The sequence below is a fragment of the Bombus pascuorum genome, chromosome 16 (assembly GCF_905332965.1).
Source record: "Bombus pascuorum chromosome 16, iyBomPasc1.1, whole genome shotgun sequence".
NCBI lineage: Eukaryota > Metazoa > Arthropoda > Insecta > Hymenoptera > Apidae > Bombus > Bombus pascuorum.
Genome location: NC_083503.1, coordinates 250,950 through 278,409, shown reverse-complemented (window position 1 = coordinate 278,409; position 27,460 = coordinate 250,950). Strand labels below are relative to the sequence as shown.

At 36.4% G+C, this 27,460-nt stretch overlaps 2 protein-coding genes across 9 annotated transcripts; both read right to left on the bottom strand.

Annotated features, from left to right (window-relative positions):
- Positions 1-321: 321 nt before the first annotated feature.
- LOC132915116 (sodium channel protein 60E-like) lies at positions 322-20,782 on the bottom strand. 5 transcript variants are annotated; one of them, XM_060974796.1, is made up of 22 exons: positions 19,893-20,782; positions 17,212-19,109; positions 16,076-16,284; positions 15,766-15,986; positions 14,982-15,162; positions 14,757-14,834; positions 14,534-14,675; positions 14,289-14,423; positions 13,989-14,218; positions 13,337-13,893; positions 12,791-12,879; positions 11,140-12,557; positions 10,748-11,063; positions 9,565-9,681; positions 9,307-9,465; positions 7,815-8,111; positions 7,543-7,697; positions 6,917-7,403; positions 6,449-6,768; positions 5,985-6,344; positions 4,990-5,370; positions 322-4,824 (listed from the first exon to the last, which is right to left on the bottom strand). In XM_060974796.1, the coding sequence occupies exons 2-22, from the start codon at positions 18,631-18,633 to the stop codon at positions 4,437-4,439; spliced, it is 7,662 nt and encodes a 2,553-aa protein (XP_060830779.1). In that variant the 5' UTR covers positions 18,634-19,109; positions 19,893-20,782; the 3' UTR covers positions 322-4,436. The 5 variants fall into 5 exon arrangements, with proteins under 5 accessions (XP_060830779.1, XP_060830781.1, XP_060830782.1 ...); XM_060974798.1 differs by having other exon boundaries at positions 6,449-6,516; positions 17,212-20,782; XM_060974799.1 differs by lacking the exons at positions 322-4,824; positions 4,990-5,370; positions 5,985-6,344 and having other exon boundaries at positions 6,498-6,745; positions 17,212-20,782.
- Positions 20,783-22,003: 1,221 nt separating this feature from the next.
- LOC132915119 (H(+)/Cl(-) exchange transporter 5) lies at positions 22,004-27,089 on the bottom strand. 4 transcript variants are annotated; one of them, XM_060974804.1, is made up of 11 exons: positions 26,873-27,089; positions 25,216-25,325; positions 24,933-25,116; positions 24,485-24,828; positions 24,256-24,417; positions 23,894-24,181; positions 23,645-23,827; positions 23,338-23,552; positions 22,698-23,258; positions 22,217-22,594; positions 22,004-22,127 (listed from the first exon to the last, which is right to left on the bottom strand). In XM_060974804.1, the coding sequence occupies exons 2-11, from the start codon at positions 25,312-25,314 to the stop codon at positions 22,037-22,039; spliced, it is 2,505 nt and encodes an 834-aa protein (XP_060830787.1). In that variant the 5' UTR covers positions 25,315-25,325; positions 26,873-27,089; the 3' UTR covers positions 22,004-22,036. The 4 variants fall into 4 exon arrangements, with proteins under 4 accessions (XP_060830787.1, XP_060830786.1, XP_060830788.1 ...); XM_060974803.1 differs by having other exon boundaries at positions 24,485-24,834; positions 26,873-27,088; XM_060974805.1 differs by lacking the exon at positions 26,873-27,089 and having other exon boundaries at positions 24,485-24,834; positions 24,933-25,085.
- Positions 27,090-27,460: the final 371 nt, after the last annotated feature.

Below are 27,460 nucleotides of genomic sequence, written 5' to 3'. Positions count from 1 at the left end.
TAATAATTTATAGTTAGGTTAGTGCATCCTGACGGTGTATTTAAATATGTATAGGTTTGAGCAGGTGTTGTTTTATCGAATTTTGTTCACACACACGCACGCAGCACGCAGACACGCAGAAAAGTTTATAATCTAAATAATTTCGGACCCCTGGTGGATATCCGAGCGTGATTGTACAATTTTTTGGAATTTTACTATCCGTTAGTTTTAAGATAGTCGTGTGTTATGTCCAGTCTCTTATTTTTTTTGATATATTTATAATATTGTATGTAGTATCTAGACGTATCGCGCGTATAGGCGCCAATTATGAATAACATACAGTATAATTTATGCCTTTAATTGACATGATACATAGCTTTACAATGCGTGCCTTGGAAAGATCACATTTTCGAATTAAATTATATTTTCGAAATATTAAATTTTTATCTTTAATCATATCTTTCTGACTGGTTTACTTGTCGACCTTTTTCTCGGTGATCCTTAATACTTAATAACTATGTCTTATAGTCAACGCGCGAAGTAACAGATTTATCAAGCATTAAGCATTAAATGCTAAACTCTAAAAGTAACGTACGTTGTACGTTCTAACGAGAGATTTTTACGTAAATTTAGCTCGTACTGTTTTCATGTACGAACGCTTTGTAATATGAAAATCTAATATACATGTTTATATTTCTGTATACATATTATATTAACTCGCAATCGTTTTCTAACAATAGGCACTATAGGTCCACGAGAGGTCGTGACGTGTTAATGGCAACGATTAATTTGTGAAAGGAAAATATGAAAATGTTAACGTGAACATCTATTGTTACAAGAATCAATAAATTGTGTGACTTTTTTAATTTTAGGGATTTGAATATTAAATAAACAAAGAAACAAAAGGAAGATGATCCAATAAGGTTACGCTAAAAATGTAACTAATTACTACAAAATTCGTTGTTCCTTTCTCTATGTGAATCTTTTTTTTAAATTTTTTCCCCACTTCTTCCTTCCGCTCTTTCTTACCTCTCTCCCTTTCTGTCATTAAATATTTCTTAATTTTTAGTTCCATGTTGTACAGATGTTAGATGATATAGATTTCTATGATTTTGTCACACAAATCATAAGAAAGAAAAAATAAAATAAAAAATTATTTTTATACATATTAATTTTATATTTATACGTGTACATATATATACATACATACATTATATGATACACGTATATATACATATGTATACATTACATACCGCTCATTTGCTGCAACAATGACATAACAGAGAAATCACGATTTTAGCGAAAACGAGTTTGAATGTTTTAAACTGTTATAGTTTCATGATGATGCAACAGCGATAGCTATTAGTATAAATAACAGCGGATAACTGTTGCCCTGACGTGGTGAATTTTTGAAGTTAATTTATAAAACTCCAAAAGAGGTACACACAAGGAACAACAGCTTTTTCTGTATCAATAATTCAAGTTATTCTCAAGTGATGTCCTTGTTGTAGTAAATGAGCGATATCTATAATACTCATCGTCGAAGATTTAAAAATTTCTTTCATACAAAGTACAGTTCTAAATATAATTAGTCTTTAATAGTTAAAAAGTAAAAACTGTTTATACTGTTTATTGTTTATACAATTTTATCCAGAAAAGAAAATAATTCTTCCTAGATTGGTATAAATTCATTGATAAATTTAGTTTCACGAATTTCAATAATATTATAAAAGCAAATTGTATCATTGTTCTAAATATGTAGAAATTTTACCTTATTCGTTTATATTTTCAATTTGTTAATTACTAAACTTATAACATTTCTCTTCGAGGACAAGTATACATCGTTAGGTTTACATAAACCCTTTTCGTTTTATAATTAGTTGAATGAAATAAACAAAAAAACAAAGATATCTATAATACTGTCTTTTCTTGTACTTGACATACTGTATGTAGCTATATTTACTGGCTTGCTCTTGATTTGTTGTTTTTTAATTGTATAGAAAATGGAAAGAAAAGCAATACATACAGTATGTCCTGTTTAGCTAGAAACGCTCAAATATCTGGAAAAATGGAAATGACACAAAAAAATGGAAATGACTATGGTATCGAGGAAGACATCATCTATTTCACCTTGCGACGACCTTGGATCATCCTGTAAAAGTGCATTACAATTTTTTAGCGGCTATTTCTATTTTTTATTAAATATTCTTGTAGCTTACAGTCAGAACGTCTTCAAAAGATTACAAACTGGTGTCTTTTGCACCATCTGCCATCGAATTATGAATTTTAAAATTCAATGTGCCCCTACATTACAGTTACCCGATATACACCACGGGGATGTATATCATATAAAGATGTTTTTCATAATGCCACCACTGGTATGACACTGCTGAAACACAAGTCCGCAGTTTTCAAATGTTTCCCAAACAGTCAATCAGTTCTGAGCCGTCACTTTCAGATTAGGTAATTCCTTCTATTGATCTTTCGAATTTGAAAGTTTATATCTCGATAACGGGTGATGCGAAAGACATAAGTTTGTAGTGTTTTGTAAACATCTGAATATCAGTTACAAGAATATGCAATAAAAGATGGAGGTATCCATTAAAAAATTTTAATATCATCTTTACAATACGTTTTTAAGTCATCGCAAGCAAGTTATTCAAACAGATAAAAGCACAGTATGTTCCCTTCGCTACCATACAGCTTTTGTCTAAAACATTTTTTCGTATCATTTGTATTTTTCCAGATATTCGAGTGTTCTCAGCTAAACAGAACATACTGTATATTATGCCAATGTAGAAATCAATATGAATTTGAAAGTAAAATTTAAATTCATTATGATTTATCCGTTTTTTCCTTTTTTTTTTCTTTTTTGAGCAATAGATACCGTGCGATATGTAAGTATAATTATATGTGTAATGTAACATATTAATGCATTTTATTTCAAAATAATGCTATGAAGAACGTTAGAGGAGAGAGAGCCATCCTTTCTGGGCATTGTTCGATTTCCATACATGTTAACAGATTTTCGATAAATTTACTATTCTGTTGATTATAGATCGATATCAGGTTTTCCGCGTGTATATCTATCTATATATATATATATATATATATATATATATATATATATATATATATATATATTATAATATTATAAAACAAGTTACAAAATTGTACTGTATATTGGAATTGGTACTCCAAGCTGGTTAAAATGTATCAAATTATAATTTCGCTTAATTAGAACATTATTGTTTCTCTTTGTTAGTTATTTGATTGCAACGTAAAAGAAAATATCGTTACATTTTCTCAAATATTCTTGAAGAGACAACATTGATTATAAAGTTAGCACATATATACATATACGGAAAGCTAAATATCGATCATTAGCGTAGTGAATATACGATTCATTGCTTGAATGCTATAACGTGTCCAGAAGAGAAAGTCTTTCTTTCTAACAAATATGGAACGAAAAAAAAGAAATATTATCAATTCTAAATTAGCGATAAGCATGTAATCTTATTACTTATTAGGAATATCGCAATTTCCTTGATAATTATGAATAAGACAAACATCACATACGTTTACGTTCTATAAATGCTATTGTTTATGATGTCTGGTATTATACAAAATTAGTAGCGGTACTAGTAATCTAAGTATCCTTAAATGTGTAAAGAAAAACAACTACTTGGCTAAGTGTACAATCTTCTTTAAAAATTCCCGTTTAGTTTTCCTTCTTCCATCTTCTCTTTCCCTCTCTTTTTTGTCCTTTTCGTTTCTTTCTTCAAAATAATTATACAAATGAAAAATCTATGCTATTTAAGGCAGTATTATTCTTTTGTCCACGTAATTATTATTCATTTCTCTTTATAACGAGTAGACCGTATCAATGATTTAACTTGAAGAAGGGATCGGAATTTAAATATATTTCACTAAATTGGTCCAATCACCCTTAATTATGGTAGAAGAAATGCGAGTTTCGTGTAATATCGAGTCAATTAAACTACCTCAACTATATATATTCCAGCTATCACTGTTTCTATTGCATAAGAAAAAGATTTAAGCTCGTCGCGATAAATTGATTACTAAAAATAGGCTACTATTATTCATTAGGATCAAAAGTATCGTTAGAATAGCTTTTGTAAAAGAAAAATCGTACTGCGTTTACAAGATCTAATTATCGGAATAAATATTTTTATAAAGTTATTACCATTGTAACTGTTAGGAAATAATTTCATTGAGACTTCTCAAATGTACATATTATAATGAAATAGTAAGAACATTTGATGGTAATGATGTTAAGGCAACAGCGTCAAAGAAAGGGGGAGAGGAGAGGGAATCGGATGAGATTCGAATCTCGAGGTCACTGTAACGCGATAAGAAGCAAAATTTCGATGGCTTTCAGCCTAGCCTCTCGTTTAAACTGATTTCGGAAGGATGTCAAGCATAACGATCTAAGATCAACTGGCATTGTCGGGTTGTGTATCTCGATATTCTTCACTCTCTCTGTGAACGAGGACGTGAACGACCGTGGCGGCGGATTGTCGTCTAAGTAGTGCCGGTCTTGTAGGCGGTGCTGAATTCTCTGGACTGGGTTCTGTAACAAGTATGCTTACATCGGTAGATTCGATTGGCAGCGGAGCTGGTTCTGGTGTTGGTTGATGTTTCTTCCGGAGACTACCGCAACGTCTGCTAAACGCTTCTTTGATGTCACGATGTAAGGTATTTAAAGAGAGTGTTGTAGCGCTTGGCGGAAGTGATCTGCGCTTCGTAGGAAGACTGGGGACTTCCTCATCGGGATAACTTTCAACGGCGTTCTGCCGGCCGAGAGTCGGACCCCCGATTGATCTGTTGTAAGCAACGACCATAACAGTTATAATAAAGATGAAAATAGGTGCAGTATAACAATTAATAAATTAGTTCAATTGATTTTAATTATGAATAACCGTTATAAATTATCGAAATGTTTTTGGTTACCCCAAGTTAATTGCGAGTAAAAGGAGAAACGCAAACCTAATGTGTAGATCAGAGGAAGTAGCAGAAGTAGCAGAGGAGCCGGTAAACGATTGTTGTTCTGTAGTCGGCGAGGGACGGGATACGGTCAGAGCGGGAGGAGGCAGGTCCTCGTGAGTACCGGTGGCGCCGGAGAGCAACAGCAGAGGTAAGTTTGGAAAAAGCCATGCCGAAGCTGTACCGAGCTCGCTGAAATCGCTGGCGTCGCTGGCCCTCGAGGACTTGCGACTACTGGCTCGGCTACCTCTATGCACATGTAGAAATGCCGATACTTTGCCACTCCATCCACCCCCGCCCCTACCCTCATTCCCACCACCAGGACTCGACGTTTGAGTCTGCGAGTCTACTTCTTGAGCCATCCTTTCACGTTCCTTTTTTGCCCTGAACACAATGGAATTTTTATTGCGATCCGCATTACAAGATTACTATTAACACGTTCACTGTATTGATAATTCTAATATTATTAATTTTCCTCTATATATATAATGCAAGTAGTTTTTCTTGCCAACCAAAATACCGTTTGTTGATACGTTATCGTAAAAGCTCAAACTCTATTGTATTTTAAAGAACAATCTATACACGTCTAGCTGCATTCTGAATGGGTCGTACACAATGAATGCATAATTGTCGTGCAACAATTACAAAGCAACGAATTAACCATCAAAGGACTTAATAAAACGTAAGAATTATGCATGTCAGATTGACGCACAGGGCCTTTTGTAACAACCGTCATACCTTTTTGTCGCGCATGTTTTGTCACTAATAATATTAAATATTTACATTTCATATTAAAAAAATAAAGGTCAGAAAAGCTCGGATCAATTTTTCTACAAATGACAGAATAACATCATTATTAACGTGAAAAATGTGTCAAATTGACATGAGATATGGACTGGGTTAAATCTTAAACCTTAAATTTTAAATCTAAGAGGACACCCTATATATGCTTCGGAGCATAGTGAACGTGTTAAAGAAATAGAAGATTAGTTACTCACGTTATAAATTCCCTGATAGTACGTTGAATCAGCCTAGCTGCTTTATCTTGACGTTTCCACATTCTCGTCGAAGAAACAATCTCAAGTTCCTTGCGCGTAGGAAACTGTTTCTTAAACTTGATATCCATCTGTTCCTGTAGCTTTCGGAAATCTTCAGACTCCTCTACGTGTCCAAGGACGTGCTTGACAAGTGCGTGCAGAATGTCCAGACAATGAATTTTATTACCCTTTGCGATAGGAAGATTAAAGCTAACCAACGCGACCATGTTTGGTTTCGAAATTCCTAACGGTGGATCCAGGCTTGCTATGAAATCGCTTAATTGCGAGAAATTTATGAACTGTGTCGCGTGCGGATCATACCTACGAATCACAGTTACATACGTTAATGTCAAATCCTGATTGAAAGCATAACCAAAGATAGTATTGTTATACGCATAAAAAGTCAGTTCAAAAGCAATTCTTACTTGGACCATCGTATGTAAAACATTTCTAAATCATCTTCGACGATACCAATCTCTTCTTCCTGATGGGCCTGATTAAAATTCTCGAGGATAATAGCAATGTACATATTGATAACTATCATATAGCTGATTATGATGAAGGAAGTAAAATATGTTATTGCCAAGAGAGGATATCCGCAATTTCCATTCATCTGTCGACTAGTCGGAGTAGGATCGCAATCCGGTGGTTGTACCATCAAAGACTCTAACACATCGTTCCAACCGGCCGATGTCATTAATCGAAACAGTAATTGCATGCTTCTACCAAAAGTTTCGAAATTTACCTACAGAAAATGAGAAGAAAAGAAACGAAAAGAACACAAAGAGAAAAACAAAGAAATATCAATTAGCATGTCGTGTTCAGATAATATGTGATCGAAGAAATAAAGATTCAGAGAAATAGACGATAAGGTTTTAATAACGTTTACTCACCATATCATCGAGCGCGCCCTGCTTTTTAACATGACCAAAGACCGACATGCCGATAATGGCATAAATAAAAGTAATTAGAGCTAACAGGGCACCGATGTTGAACAGCGCCGGAAGACTAACCACCAGAGCGAAGAGCAGTTTACGAATACCTTTGGCTGCCTTTATGAGCCTTAAGATTCGACCGATTCTGAACACTCTCACGACTCGCAGGAGCGTCGGAGACACCGGAAAGTCTACCATAATATCCTCCATTAATATTCCTAATATGGATGCCAGCACGAGGAGGAAATCGAACAAGTTCCATGGCACTGTGAAATAGTGATATCGAAGCCCAATTATTTTCACGATTGCCTCTAAACCGAAAACGGTCGTGAAAAATGCGTTGGACACTTCGAGAACGAAGAAGATTGGATGAGGCTGATCGTAATGCTCGATTCCCATTGTCAGCATGTTGAGGAATATCAAAATGAAAATTGCTATTTCAAATCTGGAAACATCGTAGTTGTTTATAAAACGAAATTGGCAAAACGTAGTCGTGCCTCTTGAAAAAAAAAAGAAAAAAAAAAGAGACGAGTAGTTAAGAAAAAAGGAAACGTAAATGAACAAGTAAAACTGAAATTCGTTACCTGCGTGAATTCGATAGGTCGTAAAACATTGCGAGGATTTGATTCATCGGACGCTTTATCACTTTTTGTGGCTTTTTACGGCCAAGCTTTTTCATGGCAGTGTAGTAGTGCTTTTGACTTTCGGTCAAAAACATTTCTAGCACCCCACCTTCGTACTGAAAATAGGGATAAAAAGGATAAGAAGGGGAATGGAAAAAATGTTTCAGCGTTCGATGAAATACGTAATAGAGTTATTCTTCGATAACGTCTTTTTGATCGGTTGTGTTTCTTACCTTTTTCTTCAACATATTAAAGTTGTCTATAATTACTCCGATAAAGAGGTTTAGTGTAAAAAAGGAGCCACAAACGATAAATATCACAAAGTAGAAATATGCGTAGATGTTTGCTTCTCTTTGAGGCTGAAGATCTACACCTCTTGCGTCTACTGCATCCTGCATCACCTCCATCCACCCTTCGAATGTGGCTACTTGGAACAGAGCTAGATAAGCTATTCCGACGTGATCAAACGTAATTTTACTATTTTCCCAAGAGTAATTTTTCCTCAGACAGTCGTCTTTCGTGTTTACAATCTAAGAAGTAACGTTCGTCGATTCGAATATTCCTTCCTTGCTTTTCGCAACCTGATACAGCAAAACTCCGTTTATATGAACCTGTTGATTCATATAACCAGCTCGTTCATATATTTTTGTGAAATTTTAGAAATAGCAGTCCACCTATTTATTCCCACCCACCAACATCGTTGTTAATATCATTGCCGGTATTTAAGGTTCTGAACATTTTCGTATGTAAGTGACGATTCGCACCAGCGATTACGGTCAAATCATGTTAAATTAGGTACCGGACAAAATCGTTTACACATAATCCAATAAGAGCATTCACAGTAAGCGGTTCAAGCAAAATGAAAATCTTTTGACTTGTGCCTGATTTAACCTGATCTGACCGTACAGTGATCGTCATGAATCGTTCGTCTGAATTAAGTTTAACAGGTCCTCTAGAGTCCAGCTGATCAATATATAGAGTGTCCTAAAACCTCAGAAGCATGTAGTACTCATTGAAACAAGCAAAAGTGTTTGAATAAACATGGGTCGAAAATTATTTGTCTTAGACTTACAATATGTTCTTGTTAGAAAGACATTAACTATACAGCATGTGTCCAATATGCTCCCCGTTTATTTTAACACACGCTTTGACATATTTTCTAATAGAACACGCATGCGCTAAAAAATCCGCGGCATTTCCCTTACTTCTTGACAGTAACTTTTGTTGTACGAACTCATTTAACGAGGCAACTGAGTTACTATTGACCATGAATTTAAATGTCCTCACAGATACAAGTGCAAGGGATTTAAATCGTTATCGATACATTAACGAACGAGACGGTCATGTTACAGAGCAGCCACGTCTAGTTCATCTGCTGGAAAACGTCTAAGAAAACGTCTTGTAATAACGTCCGAGACTACTTATTTGATGAGTGCTGTATGCTCCTAAAGTCTGTCTTTTCCTAAAGTCTAACCGCAGCATTTTAGGGCACTACAATGTTGAGAATCTTAAATATTGACAATAATATTGATCGAGTGAACGCTTCTTTAGACATTCATATAAGTGGATTAATGCTCGACGGTAGTCCAGACATAATAGGAGCTCAGCTAGGGTTCAGTTAGTCAGGCATTACTAAAATCTCGTTCATATAAACAGAGTTCCACTGTACTCTGCTTTTGCCATCGTCAAAGCAGAGGAAGAGGATAGAGATGAGATTCTACTTACCGATATATCTAATAATTCGCCGTACTCGTCAACGCATTTGAAAAACTTGCCGCCGAAAAATTGTACACCCATAATAGAAAATATCAGCCAGAACACGAGACAGACGAGGAGCACGTTGAATATACTAGGTATCGCATACATCAACGCGTTCACTACGATCTAGCCAGGACAAAAAAGAAACAGCCGATACTCCTAAATTTCAAGCTCCCAGGAGATCTACCAGCAATCTACCAGCATAGTCTACAGCAAATTCCTTACCCTCATGCCTTGCCATCTCGATATCGCCCTTAATGGTCTCAGTGCTCTCAAGGTTCTTAGAGATCTTAGCACTTTTAAATTTTCATTTTCTTCTATCAACAGACTAAATGTTGATACCTGTTCAAGAAAAGTTACATTACAATTGTTGAAAAGACACGTTCGTTTCTTCGAACCTCCAAAAAATAACATGCTGCTTGTACATTTAGCTTGGCAGTATATTATCGTAAATTTAATGTAGTAATTAGTGCTTGTTTAACTCAAAAGAAAACGGTTACAAATTTTCATATTTACAAATTTTATATACAAAATTCAAATTGCAAGGAACTGAATAAACGAAAATTGCACAGCTACTTTGTATGAACAGGCAGCGAAACATCAATAATAACGGTGTTTAGAATGCCATGCAAAGCAGTACCGGTGAGTTTCTTTTCAAGCATTTTACAAGTGGTTAAAGGCTGCACTATTTCTGTCAAATCCTGTATTCTCTTCTATCCATGATACACATATCTATAAATGTACAAAAAGTTAGAGTACATTTTTTTTTGTCTCATTAAGTAAGAAGACTTGTATAAAAGCTACAAGAAATTAGTGTATGAAAGCTACATGAAAAAGCTACATGGAAAGAATATAACGTGCAACTGGAGGAAATAGTGTAATCTAGTGTAAAAAATAGAGGAAATATGACAAAATTAGATGCAGAAATTTGTATAACTAATTGTAAAATATAAACTTACAATTGCTATGTTAAAACTAACGTTATGACTGCCAAAAATATCGAAAGTGGCAGATAATATAGGAAGAAGAGAGAAATAAATTAGGCAACATTAGTGAAATTATGATGAACCAAAATGAGACGTAAAGCGTCAGAAATATAGTTCAATCATAAATGGATGCAATAGGAGCAACATATTAATTTTGCACGTACCTGAATCCGCAAGGTGACATATATAAAAGATTGAGAAAGAAATGCATAAAAATGAAGGAAACAGTGAGAGAAAGTAGCGAAATCGCAACAGGATAGTTACGATCGGCGGGAACGAAAAATCCATGCAGCAACGATGGACGTTAAAATTTACACAGCATGCGCTCACGCGCACGTATGTGCTGCTGCTTACACATACACGTAAACACATATATACGATACGAAATCGATGCTGCTGCTGAATGTATAGGCTCTACTTACAAAGACAATTATAAAATCCAAGATTGTCCAAAAACTGGTGAAATATTTGCAGAAACCCAGAGCTAACCACTTGAGTAACATCTCAATGGTGAAAAGCGCGCAGAAGCCAAGATTGGTCCAATAGAGGATTTTCTTCAAGAAAGGATTATCATCTAGATAAATATCTTCGAAACAAAGAGTTATGGAGGATGCAAAAATGAAAACTAGGATCATCCATTCGAAGGCAGGCGTGTCAACGACTGAAAGAATCACTGTTCGCATTCTGATCCATTTTTTGCCGATAGTTGTTGCAATACACCGGTCGATGCAGGTACACCTGCACACACAACGTATTGCTATCATATTGATTCGCTGGCAGGAGAGAAATTCGAAGCGCAGTAGTAGGTTCTTACTTCTGATAACACTGTCGTGGAAAGCAATCTTGCGGTTCTTTGCGTCGGTTGCTTCTTCCAAATCCAGGAAAAGAACCCATACCATCGATGTATTTTCCTTTACTATCTCTCCTACCGCCAACCGTCAGTTCATCGACATAGCTGACAAGCGCGTGCCAAGGTCGTTTTGGTACCCGATCCTCGGGTCTAGGAAATGGATCTGTCTGAGGTAGCATCGCGACTCTTTCTTCAACTGGTGCTTTGTTCGAAGACGAAGAGTCTCTCACGACATCGACTTCTTGACATTCCTCCTCTTTGCCTTCGTTTGCCTCGATCTCTTTTTCCTTACTCGAATAATCGTTTTCGTCGTCTGGCGAGGCGTCCTTCTCTTCTTCCTTCTCTCTTTGTCCGTATCTTTGTTCTTCTGTTTGAGACTGAGAGTACATTGGATCGTAAGAAAAAACGGGCTGATTTAAACTTTCTTGATAAGATCTATTGTAAACGTTATCTTTTGGAAGGCTGAGTACAGTCTCTTGAATAGCGTATTTAGTCTCGTTGTCAGACCGATCTATTACCCGTCGCACGATCTTTTCGAAACGAGCATCCTTCCCTTTACCTTTAGCGACAGCTTGAGACAAGCGCGAACATTTATTCTTCCGTATAATCGAACGGATACGATCGAACGATCTTGCGAGTTTCGAGTCATCGCCGACTTCCTCTTTCTTCTGTTTCAATTCCTCCGAATTAAAGCTGTTGAGCAGCAAAGCAAGAAAAAGATTCAACACCATGAAATTACCCATTACGAGAGCTGGTAAAAATATGGCGAAGCAAGCCTCAGGCCCGTCTTCCTCTTCTGCTCGCATGCAGTCCCACAGGGGCTCGATCCATTCTCCGCATAATATACGAAATATCATCATGAACGAGTGAAAGAAATCGTTAAAGTTCCAGCGTGGTACCGGGTCTGGGTAAAATTTGTCCAAAGTGTAGTCTTTACTGAATAATTGCATGCCGATCACGGCAAATATGTAAATCACGATCACCAAAACTAAGGTGAGATTTCCAAGGGCGCCGATTGTTGAAATAATAATACTGAGAAGAACCTTCATCGTCGTCCAGGATTGTGCCAGTTTTAACACACGCAGAAGTCTCAGTCCGCGTATCACGGACAGGCCGTCTACCAGCTCAAAGGTAAGATCTATCAGAGACGCTGACACTATTATCAAATCGAAATTGTTCCATCCGTTGGCGAAGAAATCTTTACTCAGCGCCAACAGTTTCAGCAAACATTCGAAGGTGAAGATACTGGTAAACACTTTATTACCGATGTTGAGCGCCTGTCGGATCGACTCGCTCATTCCGTGGTGTTCCATTGCCAGAAAACCAGTGTTCAGGACGATGCACAATGTGATCGTCAACTCGAATAGTGGATCTCTCACTACCTAGATACGAGCCACTGGTCAATCGAGAGTCAAGCGTTTTCATTTTTCTCGTTTGCTATTCTTAGCCTTATTTATCGTATTTTACTAATAATTGGTTCGTTATTCGTTATCATTCACTTTGACTAACATATCCGCAACGAATATCGAACTAGTTATATTAGATAGAAATACTTGCTTTCATATCCGAAGACGCTCCTCTCTCGACGCTACTATTATCTCTTTGGCATACCTACCTTGTACAAGCAATTCTGAAATCGTAGCCAACCCTCGTAATCTATACAGCATTGGATGCACTTTTCACAATTTCTATCGGGAAGATCATCTGAAAGCCACGATAAACTAATCGTTGTAACTGTTGTATGGAATCTTGGGCAATTGTAAGTAATCAGCTCCAATTCTTTTGAATTACGGATATGTTTCAGGGAGGATTATGGGTAACGTGCATTTCGTCCGATCGTCGTGAGACGATCGTGGTTCAAAAGTTATGACAAAAGAAAACCGATACTTGTTGCATTACATCTACTACGATATAAGTGGTTAATAAATAGTAATATATTACGGTTAGACTTCATAGGATTTGCCCAAAAAAATTTAACCTAACGTAATTTTTGAATCACGATCGTCCCACGCCTCGGACAAGGTACATGTTACAAAGGATCTTTCCCTCTACAACATATCTCAAAGTTCAAGTCATTGGAGTTGAGGCCACCTTTTCCGCATCATTAACGAATCTTGTCTTTGAATATGTACAAACTATGAAGAAAATTCGTTGCCCCTACCTAAAATAACAATGTGCGATAGATACTCTGGCGGCAAGGTGTACATCTGTTTCTTTGTTTTCACGCCGTTGCATTTAAACACTCGAATTTCTCTAGTAGTCCCGCTGGCAAGAGAAACTGGAACGTTCGTAGGTGCACCAAGATACCCGCCGGAATTAGTTGCCTGTGATCTTTCTCTCTCATTGTCCACTTCTGTCTCGTTATTCGTTTCATTTTTTGTTTCACCCGTATTAGTTTCGGCATTGCCATCGGCCTTATTATTCGTAGGTATCCTCTCTTGCCAATGGGCCCTAGATTCTTTGTTGTCACGTCTGTCGTGTTCTTCTACGGATGTGACATCGTCGCCATCGTGATCGTCGACAACGCCTGAGTCGTCTAACGATGAGTGTTGATTACTGTTGTTACTTGCTTGTCGAGAATGAAGCATTCCACGATTTGGCGCCAATCTATGAACCCCGTTATTCTCTACAGTTCGTGGGCTAATATTTTGTAGAAGTAAGTGAGACGGTCGAACGTTCGAATGTCTTGGACTTGGGCTCGGGCTCGGAGTCACTGACCTAATCCGACAGAAAATTACAATAAAAATCGTTAAAACGATTTTTCCTATCTGTCGAGCAATTCGACTTTATTATGACAAATGATGGTTAGATACCTGCTTGGCACAGAGCCACCTTTATCTTGACCAGATGAACCAGAACCGCCAGTGCTTCTCCCACGTCTTCTTCTTCGTGTTTTTTTGCGCGTGTAACTACTTAGCAGGACTCCTTTCCTCGCGTCTAATTTCTTTTGCTTTTCTTTGGCAAGCGTCTTCACATTGATTTTTGTCGGGTCGAAACTAAACGTCGAGTCCTCGCGATGGTCGGTTAAGTCCTTTCTTCGTTCCTGTCGTACCAGTTGCAAGATAAGGTCAAAGGCAAACGACTCAAGGTAAATAATTACAACGATTATATACCTCGTTCGTAATTTCGGCTTCCTCCTCGTAGCTCAGCGCAACGACAGCGAGCATCAAATTGATCAAATAAAACGAGCCGAAAAACACGACCACCGTGAAGAACGAGACGCTGATAGGTCCGCACGCCGACAATACCTAAAAACCAATATAGCAATTCTTTTTTTACCTCGCAAACTAATTTGTTATGTAAATAGTGATTCCTTGGTGAAACAATTATCCGTGCGGAAAAGAAGTTGTCCAACTACCTTATTATAGACGTCTTCCCAATAATCCAGAGTAATCAATTGAAACGTGGTGAGCATCGACCACAGAAAGTTGTCGAAATTTGTATATCCATGGTTTGGATTTGGGCCAACACAAAGACAGATGTAACTTTCGTTGCAGTGCCTAAAACGTAGGGTTCCTTGAGTTAAAATTGGCATATCATTTAAAGCAGTCGCGCGTAATAATGAACCAAGTTTGGCTAACCTGGCGCCGGTTGCGTTACCGCAAATTATTGGTTCTTCGTCTTCATCGAATGCCCAGTTGGACGAGTTCCAAGTCCACCTGCGGACGGTACTAGGTATCGGTTAATGCCTCTTGAGAGTCAACGAGCCATTGTCTCTCAAGTTAATACATATAGTATCCGTCTAAATACTTTGCAAGCAACATGTAAGAATCTAAGTAGAACATATTACGGCGAACAATACGTACTCTCTCCAATCGACTTGAGTATTATTGAATTCCACATTTTTTACGCATTTATTCCGAAGTTCACCCATGTAAACTTGTAGAGCAAAAAGTGCAAAAACCATCAGGCAGAAGATCGTGAGCGTCATTACTTCAGCAAGTTGCTTAAAACTATGTAACAATGCATTGATGATGGTTTTTAAGCCTGAAAAAATATTCGATAAACGATTATCCTTATTTTCGTCCCATTATTTTCTTACGAAAGCAATTTTTCTTTTTTTTTTTATATAACTTTTTCGGATAAACAATTCTAACAAATTTGTCGATCATTCATTGATTTACGAATTGTGTCAATACTATCTGTTTCACGTCGATCAAAACGATAATGATATTGTTTATGTTTTACTGTAACGCCAATATTTCTCAATCTTTTTCGAGTCATGAGTCTACTTTGTAATAGCCGAATAATCCCTGTCATATCCCTGCCCTTTATATCGCATTTATATCACGTTACTATCACTTCCTTTCATTTATTGTACTATCTATATGTACCATGTACATGTATATCATAGTAGACGATATAGCTAAATCGAAACGAACGAATGTCGGAAATTTCTGATGTGATTTTCTGTTGATAACGTAAAGTAATTTCAACGAAAGAAACACGGCAATCCCCAGAAATCAATTTTCAATTCCGTCGCTTACACGGTCTAGGAAGCCGGGTTTTACACGATATTTTCTTCTAATCTTGAAGAGAGAAAAGAAAGGGAGATGTCTGTAGAAAGTCGGCTTTCTTAAAAATTTTTACCAGGCATAATGGAAACGGTTTTGAGGGCTCTCAATACTCGGAATGTTCTCAACCCAGCCAAATTTCCTACTTCCATTCCAATAGTCGCATAACCACTGGTGATCACCACGAAATCCAACCAGTTCCACGGATTTCGCAGGTAAGTGTATTTATTGAGCGCAAATCCCTTGGCTATCGATTTGATCACCATTTCGGCCGTGTATATAGCTAAGAATATATATCTGGAAAACAAAAGAGAAGAAGCGACGCATTATATTCCTAGAGGTTTGATTAATCCGAGAAGTTGCGCGCGGCCCGTGAAAATGCTTACTCGGCTTCCTCGATAGTTTCCGTCATGGCGAGGAAGGCACAATTTAATATTATCGTAGCCATGACTATATAATCGAAGTACTGATTCGTGCTTAGGTAAATACAATACCGCCTTATAGGATTCCACGGGGAAAATATGAACCAGCTGTTTGTCGCCGTGAATCGGTGAATGTAATTTTTACGAAATCTCTTCGATACCACGCAGAATGTCTGAAACACACGGTATGAGTAATACATGAATCAAACGTTCCGCCACGAATATGCCAGAAGAAATATTCTTTTTAAGGATTAAAAGAGATATCTTTGCTATGTCTTTGATATTTTTGATAAATAAACGCATATGACATGCTCCGAGGCTGATATTAGTAAAATCGAGTGAAATTTAATCTTAACGATTAAAAATCAAACGACTAGCTTCGAGGTGATTAGTTTTACTTTTTACGAGCAATTACTTTTTACAACCATACAATTATATCATAAATTTAAATCATATTAATCTTGCAATTATTCCTTCTCTATCTTAAAATACAGTGGTGTCCGGTAGCATCGGGGAATCACTTTGGCAGTGTTTCCTGCGCATGAAAGATGAAAAGGGTTTGTCTAAACATATCCTCTATACGACCTTGTCTCCGAGTTATAGCGAGGTTTTTCTTTCACAAACTGTATCTGCATTAGGTTGCTCCGCGAGACGCAATCAAAATGACCTGCCTAGACGCGAAGATTGGAGATGTTTTATCATCGAATGGAAATTTTCACAGGCATAGAATACAAAGTATTCAACGTCGTATATCGAGTTCCGTTTGTAAATATAAATAGGTACGCGAGATTAGTTAGATTAGACCGTCTCTATCTTCCGATAGAATTCGTTCGATAGAATTGTAAAAAAAAAAAAAAAATGTCCAAAGTTATAACTGAACTCGCTATAACTACTTATAGAACAGTGCGCATGTTCGCATGAAATTTTTCTATTGCACTTCCATGTGCAGAGTTGATGGTGGTGAAGCGGTTCCCCGATGTTGCGGCACAGTCTGCATATTAAATTCGAATTGAACACATGACGTTTGATTAATTATATCACAAGTTAACTAATGATTAAATAATAAAATAATTCAAAAAAGCAGGAGTCTAAAGACGTACCTCGTCGTAGATAAAGTTGTCAATCTCCTCGAGAGGCCTACCGTAAAGCTCAGTTGGGAAAGGTTCGAATTTGTTTGGAAGCACCGCACCATCTTCGACCGACATTCGTCGTTTCGGCTGAAAGCCATAATCTCTGACGAGCTGTACGGTCTTGTTTTCCAACCTGTCGAGACTTTCCTTCGTGAAGAGTTTCACCGTTTGTTTATTGTTCCCGGTGGGAGTTTTAATGGACGACTTACTAGCGGCTTGGCCATTCTCAACTCCGTTCCTTCCATCTAGAATTTCACCGGCGGTCGTTGTTCTGGGAATGCCGAGGGGATCCACTTGGATCTCCGCACTTCCAGAATCACCGGTCCCAGAATCGGCCGAAACACCTGCTGCTGCGGCCAAGGGAGGTCGCAGCCTCGCGACATCTCTAGATCTCGAGACATGGTCGTCCGTAGACCTTTCTAAATTCGATCTGGTTCGCCTCGATCTGCCGATCTCTTCCGCCAAAGCTTCCTCCGGCTCCGACTCGAATCGGCTATCACGCTTTAAACGTTCGTCGCGTGCAGTGAACTCAAGCCCGGCGTCCGAAACCGACGACCTCGAACGTCTGTGATGTGTCTCTTCCGCGTACGATGTCAGTGGATAATTTGGAAAAATCGGCGAAGGCGTTTCACTGGTCTCGTACTCTTGGCCGATGTACTCCGGCGGACTGAGGCCCGCATACGGTGGCGGTGATGATTTCTCCACTTCCGGGGGCAAGATTGCATCGCATTCGCTGGTCTCGCTCGCCGGAGAAATAAGTATCGAGGCAGAAGTTGTAACGAACGTCGAACTGTCATCTGGCCCTCTTCTCCCAGTAAGATCATCGGTCGAAACAGGTATTTTAGAATCACCAACGTCCGACTCCATCCACGTTGTCTGGTCGGAGCGCGGAAACTCAAGGAGAGACACACGAAGGGTACTGCACACGGATCGAGCAATGCATTCTTCCTGTTGCTCATCGTCGCTCTCGCGAATCCTTTGGACAGGTGGCGATCCATAATGATCCGTTCGTCTGGTGGCGGATTCATCGAATCTGGATCTAGGTTCGTAACGAGCAGCGTCCGTCTCTCCTCTCCTTAATGGCTGGGGTGTTCTTGAAATCCCGACTCTTGACCGATCCAAAAGCTCGAATTCCTCGGCTATGCCCGTAGGGAGATTTAAACTTCTCTGGCTTCCAATCTCTCGTGGCGATCTTTCGAGGGTATCTCGCGTGAGACCATGAGATCGAGTAGTCTCTCCTGACGAGAATCGAATGGGCTCTTCTCTGAAGAGATTCGTCGCGTAAAGGCCCGCCACTCGGGGTCGATTAGCGAAGCCATTGTCCTCAGAGCCGTTGCTCGGAGGGTTGGCAGAACCTTTGTATCCCTCACGGCCACCTTGCGAAGGTATCATTGGAATCTTTGGTTCCTCGGCTCACCGAAATGTGTACCTTTCATCGTTGCGGTTCCCTACGTACAGCTTATCGCGTTTCCGTTCTATTCTTTTTCACGTTCGCGACTCGACAGTTCGGGCATGTTCTCCGGCATAAGAATCTCTTCCTCTCTTCTTCAATAATAAACAAAAGCGTAGAAAACGCATAATACTGTTTGACCGCCGACTGGGCCTGCTTCTCGATATCGTCGTACCACCACCGCCGTATTTTCCGGCAGGCTGGAAGGCAGCAATTTCTTCTCCGCTAGTTTTTGATCGCCGGTCGTGTCTGGTATTCGATCACGATCCGTTCGTTTCGCACTCGTGGATATGCTCTTGTGTTTCTGCTTCTTTTGAAATTTCAAAGGATGCAGCTGCTATTGACTGAGCGCGAACTCGTATGTGTGTCGCGGTACAGTATATAGATTCTTCTTTTTTCGTCGATGACGATTGTGCCACTGCGGCGCGTTTCACCACCAAGCGGTGAAAAAGTCAAGAAGGAGCAAGAAAAACAGAAATAACGAAAAGAAAGGGAGAAAGGATGAAGGATGAAGATGGTCGGTCAGATGGTTGGAAACCATCTGAGACGAGGCACAGCAAGGAAAAACAAGGAAGGAGGAGGAAAGTATTAGAGTATACTCGAAAGAGACGTTGCGTGATTTTTCCTTGATATCTTGATGATCGATGTACCCCTAATCCGGCCTGGCCTGCGACGTCGTCTCCTGGATATCGTTCACACACGATCCCGTGGTTGATCGCATAGCGAATAGAAAACAATGCCGAATAACAAGATAGAACAACAACAAGGAATGACGTAAAACCAGTCTGTTGATTACTGGTCACTCGAGTAACGTATGACACTCGCGAATCATATTTACCATTTGCTTTATCCAAGGAGATTCAAAGCTTGAGCTCTGAATAGCGTTCCAAATTGGGTTTAAATGAGATGATAACGACGTGTCGACCAATGGGATAAGGAGGAAGAAAGAATCAGGCACATAAATTTGCGAGTAACGAGCCGAGGGGAACGCGATATTATGTGTTAAAATCGAAACGACGGGATGGAATGGGATTAGGATAGAAATTAACACGTATTTAAATATAACGAGAGAAACGAACGTAAAGAGAAAGCTGGCAGCGAAGAAAACGAAGGATTTAGTAAGAGAAAGAGAACTGGAGAGAAAGAAAGGCGAAGATAGAAATAGAGATGAAGGAAAATAAGAAAGGAAACCGTGGTGTACCCTCGTCATATAGTTCGGTAAATTGTGACTTGAACAAGGGTGCAAAATCACGAACGTCTCCGACGAGAACTGTGACGATACTATGGGACGAAGTCGATTCGTTTCGCGCGCGCGCGTATTGAACGACCGAGGAAAACGGCTTTGAGGTCTCTCTTTCCCTGTATAAGCGAATCTATCTAAACCTAACACATCGAAATACATGCATGCACACGCGCATCGGGGGTTATCGCTACCGCGAAACTAGCGAACCACCAGCCTGCACGAATGCTCTTCGCTATCCCCCACTCTAACTACAACTGACCCCTGCAGGTGATACTGTGGTCAACAAACATTATGATTCCTTTTTCTCTCAACCAATATTATCTTCTTCTTTTTCTTCTCCCGAAAATCAAACACAAACGGCTTTAACGATAAAACATGGCCATGATTGTTTAGTGTTTCGCAGAAAAGACCTCGTTCTTTTGTGCATATGTACCGTGCTGTATATAAAATCTTGAAATTCGCTTTGGGCATAGAGTTAAGAACATCATTACCTCTTTTCCTACTTTATTTCTTTGTCCCGAATCCTTTAAAATACCATATCGTACTTTCCCATTCCAACGTTTCCTTGCTATTCCGAAAATCGTTCTCACGAATCTTCCATTCCTCTGTGACACATGCGGTATTCATCTACGATTTTCTCTTTGATCGACTTTAAATTTCGAATAAAACGTCCTAGTTCCTCAGGCTATATAGCTATAACTACAAACTATCTTTCAAATACTTATTGATTTGTCCTCTAGCGTTGCTTTTGCTAGATGAAATATTTGATTGGTATCAATTTTCATGAATTACAATACAATACTTCATTCTTAAAAGTATATATTTGCCGAGAAACGACGAAAAATCGTTAATTGATACTCCGTATTCGTGAATGAATAATTTTTTCTTTGGTATTTCGTTTATTGATAATTATATTCTTTCTCGTCCTTTGCACATCTATTTATATCTCCCCTATAAAGATCAACTATTGAGAGAAGAACAGGAAATTAACTGAAATAAAAATAACGATTTATTATTAATATTTGTTTATGAGATTTTGCTGTAAATAATATTTAAATAATACTTATTTTTACATTTATATTTTAACATTCATATATATTAAGATTCATATATATTACGTTTATGTAACCTCAATATTCATAAAGTTCATTCGTCTATATATATTGCGTACATGCCGTACTATATTTGCATATATACATATGTATATTGAAAATCGACATGATCATAAATTTCATTTTTTCATGTATAAGAAAAGATTTCCTATTCCTTAAAGTTTCATAATTTGTCCTTTAACTCAGCAAGAATATGTTGGCTTGGACATGGACTAAAATTATTCTAGATGGAATAATCTATTTTCTTTCGATCATCGTTTATAGAAATTCTATTAGTTCTTGGAATATTTTAGTTTAAAACGTACCAAGCAAAACCAAGAAAAATTACATTAATCGCAATCATATATGTATATACGTATGCATAATGGATACTCAAAAAATAAAATTCATATTATTCTTAATATTTAAATCCAATTATTTTTGTAAATTGCAAGCAATAAAATTTGTTGCGTTACGTGCCACTCTACCTAGGTATGTGACACGGTTAAACGCGTTATTATTTGGTTTGCTGTTTCGACTATAAAGATTCAAAGTTATAGATTCAAGAAATATAACGTTTTTAAATATGATGTATATAACGTATTTCATGCCACATTATAGAATTGTATGATCAAATACAATATAACACTTTTACACATTCGATCAACATGAAAACTGAAAATATAAAGAATTGTAAAACATATTAAGCACTGTTAATATTACTTTCCTTCTCCTAATTTCTCAAACTTTTAAACATATAGTAAATAAATTGAGATTTGCCTTAATGAAATATATAAAAACTCGGATAGTGCAGTGAGTTAAAACTGTTTTACCTATTTATTATTATTATATCCTCATTTGGAATCACTAATAATTAAAACAAATTTCTTGTTAACAGTTATATGAAAATATCAAAAATCATACTGTTGGCATAGTGTACCCAATTGCTCGGTTGATACCATGCATTATAAAACACTGTATCTCTCATATATATTTTTTTTTATATAAATTTTAATTGAACAATACAGAATTAGGATCTTCGTTGTCAAGTTGCTTCACGTGTCTCAATACATCCTTCTTTGTAATAACTCCGAGTAGTCGGCTGCAAAATTGAACGTAACCATAAAAAGTTAATATAATCTTGTATTGTATACAAAACAAGTAATACGTAAAGTAATAGGAAATAATTACCCATTATGCGTAACGAGGGTTTGTCTTAATCCCAACTTTCTAAACATATCAACAACAGTCTCCATGGGTGTTTGGTCGGTAATTGTTATTGGAGCCATATCAAGGATCTTTTTCAATTTAAGCGGTGGAGGAGAATGAGTTTGAATGTTGTTTCCATTTGTAAATATAACCAATGATTGTCCAGTAATTTCCTCTGTCATACGTTTGGCATTTGCGATTGCAAGATTCAAATCTCTTCGTAACACGAAACCAACAAGATATTGAGATTCTTTTGAAACTATCACTGGGAAACCATTATGTTCCGTTTCTTTCAATAAATTTTCAACGTCTTCGACTGTCATTGAATCTTGAGTGAGCACATGAAGGGCTTCATTTCGTCTGAAAAAATAATTAGATTTGTTAACTATGAAGAGAAAACGTAAAAATCAAATCAAAGATATTTTACAAGAATATAATATTTTAACGATAATGGTGCAATTACTTAGGTTGCATGACATCAGCCGCAAGAGTAGTATGTTGAAACTCATCTTTGCTATCAAGAAATGGATAACCGTTCAAACCAATGTGAGCATCATAAATGCCCTGTTTCCCAAGAGCATCGCCGACCCATTTACTTGCCATAGCGGCTGCCATTAACGGTACAATATATCGTACACCTCCAGTTAACTCAAACATTATTACAACGAGAGAAACAGTCATTCTAGTAACACCGCCGAGAACTGCTGCGGCACCAACCATTGCGTATAGTCCAGGAGTTATACAATCGACGCCAGTTGAACATGCTTCACTAAATATCCAAATATGTGGATAATTATACGCTAGTTGCTCCATTCCAATTCCCACGATACGGCCCATTATCGCTCCCAAACAAAGTGATGGAATAAATAATCCGCAAGGTACTTTCATACCGAACGTAAATATCGTCATAACAAGTTTTAGAATTAATGCTAAGACGAGAAGCCATATCGCCTTATAAACCCCGGGGCCAGCTGCTGCAACTTCAATCGCTGATTTTACAGCAGTAAAGTTTCTATTATAATCACTATATATAAACAAAAAGAGAAATTTACTATATTTTAAAACTAATGTTAATTTTAAAAAATAAAAGAGAGAATTTCTACCATAAAATGTCTGCGTTTGATACTCCACATTGTCTAAATAATAAATAAATGAGTTGACTTGTACTCATTCGTGTATATGGATTTGGATATCCAATAACAGCAGTTGCAACTGTTACGATTAGAACTTCGGTAACTGGATACTGGCCCAATTTTGAAGTTTTACGATAACGACACCAAAACAGATTTGCTTTAATAAACAAAGTAGCAATCACGCCCTATTTAAAGAAAGAGAAATGGAAAAGGGTAATTTAACTTTCTTTTAACTATAGAAGAAAATTTATAGAAGAAAACAAAAAAATAAACTTACACCAATTATTCCAAGCATGACGAAGGGTATTAGCTCAAAAAATATCCAAGGCTTATTATATTCAACATAAAAAAGCACAGAGTGCTCGTTGCCAAATGGATTTATAGATCGCAAAATAAAAGCAGCTATCAAGGCACAGAAAAATGATCTCCATAAAGTTTTTAGTGGAAAGTAATAGCTCACCTGAAAGATGTTGTTAAATATATTCAATCATTAGATATATCAAACTATCATTCTCCTGATACATACCTCTTCAAGACTAAAAAGAACACCCCCAATTGGAGCACCAAAAGCAACTGAAACTCCTGCAGCAGCAGCTGCTGATAAAATTTCTCTTTTCTTTGCTTCATTTCTGCCATATTTTGGAAAAAGATAAGAAAATATATTTCCTATGCAACAAGCTATGTGAACCATCGGCCCTTCTTTGCCTAAATTTAAACCTGCTGAGACCGATAGAATCAAACCTACTGATTTAATTATTAATGTCCACTTCCCTAAATATCCACGAATAATAAATCCACTTAGGATGGTCTTTATCTAAAACATGATTTTTCAGTATAATTAAAGAATCATTACAGTTTTTATTTTCGTTTTTTTTTTTACATATTTACCTCAGGAATTCCTGAACCACATGCGTATGGTGCAAACATTCTTACTAATGAGGCAGAAAGTGAAGCAAACAAAAGAGCCCAAGCGATGTAAAACATATACGAGATCATGTAAGGTCCTGCACCATCTTTTGACTGACTAAATACTTCTGGCCATGTCCACCACTGAGAAAAGATTATGAAATACAAACTTGAACATTATTATAAAAGAGAAAATAATAATAAAGCATACCTGAGAGCAGTTACCACCGTCAAAAGTTGTTTCATTATAACTCCAACAACATTGTTCTTTATTTAACCAAAATGCTTGTGGGCATATGCCAAATTTTAAATCAGTCATCCAAGAAGCCCCTATATCTATAATACCTGCCGCGACTCCTGTAAAAAGACCAACTAGCAAAACACAGAGCCATCCAGACCAAGCATCATGAGCTCCCTTGATTAAGCCCCAAATAGAATCATGTTTCTTTTTCACAATATATCGGTGACGCATTCTATCTCGAGCGATATCTCGTTGCCAATCAATCGTGTGAAAGTCATCATATTGTCCGATACCAGGAATGTCATCGGAATCAACTGAAACTAAAATACAATTGAGCAATACAGAACGAAACTGTGTTCTATTTTTACAAATTAAGTGCAAATTACAATATTAAGAAATTACATTATTTACTACATACTGTGAGAGGAAGCATCGTCGATACGGATACAGTGTTCCGAAAGAACGGTGTTCTGTCCATGATGAGAATTTACATTATTAACTTCCAGCATGTCGTCGTCGCTGCTTATAGTACTGTCACGTGCAGTATTTCGATTTCGCGATCGGACATCCTCTACGAAGTATACATCATCTGAATTTTCTATCTATAATTAATCAAAGATTTCACTCTTCAAATTTCTGTTACCATTATTATTCCTTTTTTATTATTCTCCTATCAAATTTCTTCACATATTAATTTTTACCTTTGTATCAACTGACCGGTACGTAGTTAATGTATGCTGATGATTCTGTGGAATTGTATTGTTCGATAATGTTGTACCTTTCAGTGGAAATTTCTCCATGGCATTGCAACCTGTAAAAGGAACTTGAATATATATACATAATTTATGTATGTATATGTATATAATATGTTTGAAAATAAGAAATTAAGTTAATAACAACTAAATATTTTTACATAAAATAAATACATAAAAAATACTATTTCTTCAATTCTCGTTAACAAATATATTAATAAAATTGGTATTAACAGTTAAACAATGCACTAACTTAAATGGATTATTCTATAATATAATTGTAGCTCCTCTCAACACAGTATCATTGTTTCTGACTACATTACTAAGTACGTTAGTAATATCATCTCATAAGAGATTATCTTACACTCATGTTGTAGGTACATTGTATAGGATTATATTGATGAATAATGCATAAAATGTTTATCTTAAAAATTAAAATAATTTCTATCGATATATGCTACATAATAATATATGACAATACTTATGACTATATTATATGGCTAATTTTTAATTTTTAAATAATATTAAACATAAACCTTGTATAACAAAAATTTAATTTAATTTTATCACTGTTATATATAGAAATATTTTATCTTATGAGATAGGCTTATGATAGCCTTCATATTAAGCATATTTTTGATCTGCATGTACAGTATAATATTTATAAATAAACCAGTATAATATTTATAAATAAACAGCACTGTATTCTCCAAAATCGAAAAACGTGTAACAACATTAAATATTATGTAAATACAAAATATACTAATCAGAATATTGAAAGTATTTTCTCAAAACATCATAAATAATTGGATAAAAATATCTAGGAGAAGATAGTAATTTAAAAGTAACGAAAAATGATATAAATAAAATTGTATACATATGATACATTACTTAGTATAATATGTATAGATTTACATACTTTGCTAAATTAATCTTTTGTAACTTATTGATAGTGATAAAAAAGTCTATATAAATTTTCTCTGTTTATGTATACAGAAAATTTATTTAATATTCATTAAATATTATATTTCATTTATCTGCAAAGCAAATATAATATAAGGTACATGTATAACGTATTAATTGCTCATAAATAATTACTGACAGATCAGATAACAGATATATTCAAAATTTATTTGGATAATCGAGTTGAATAAACTATTTGCGGTACTATAAGATAACAGGAAATATTGAAGTGATCAATATACATTAAAATGGCAAAAAATTTCCAATGAAGACCGTTCATCGGCACATCGTTATGATACTTTTACAATTGACTTTGATGGACCAATTTCTGTCTTTCAAATATATAAATTAGAAAAAAAAAAAAAAAAAAAAGAAAAAAGCAAACAGAGAAAGAAATATAAATGAGAAAATTTGATTACTTCAAACAAGTTGAAGGTGAGGTTATCGACATCCATGTAATGTGCAGGAAAAAGGTCTGAAAAAAGGTTGAAACGAACAGATGTTTAAATAAATCACTGAAGATTCATAAATTTTACGTGACGTTTACTATAAGACAGTTTCTACCACATTCAACCTTTGCAAGGTTAGAATTGACACCATATTTTCGACAGATCAAATTGTCGAGTTGTTCAATCATACTTACCATTTTTTCAAGTAGAATGCTTCTCAGCTTTCCATTCATGAATATCCTTTCTCTTTTTTATTGTTTTAACATCGAATCATGTCATTTATTTTCTTGTAGGTCAAATTTCGCCTTAGTATTGCGAATACTTCTTCTTAATCAAGGAGAAACTACGAGGACCGGACTAAAAGTAAAGACTTGTCAAAGCATTTTCTGTTTCTCTTACTCACTTAGTCTACTTTCTTACTCTTTATTTGATTAAATATGCCATCATGCGCCATCTTACCGAACTACATTGAACAAATGATTTTACTTACCACGTTTCAAAATTTGTTTAGACCTTAAAAGATAAACTCCAAAAAAAAGTAGTTTTGACGATGGAAGAATTTACGTTTACTAAAAAAACTAAAAAAATTAAAATTTTTTAAACCTATCGTCAATCTAAAGAAAACAATTAAACGATTAAATACAATAATTTATACCTTACGATAATCTAAGATTTAATACGATTAATTTTAAAATTGAATTTTGTAAACACAGAATTCTCTTAGATTACTTTTATAACAATCTTTTAATATTGCAGATATAAATTTTTAAAACTGAAGAAGA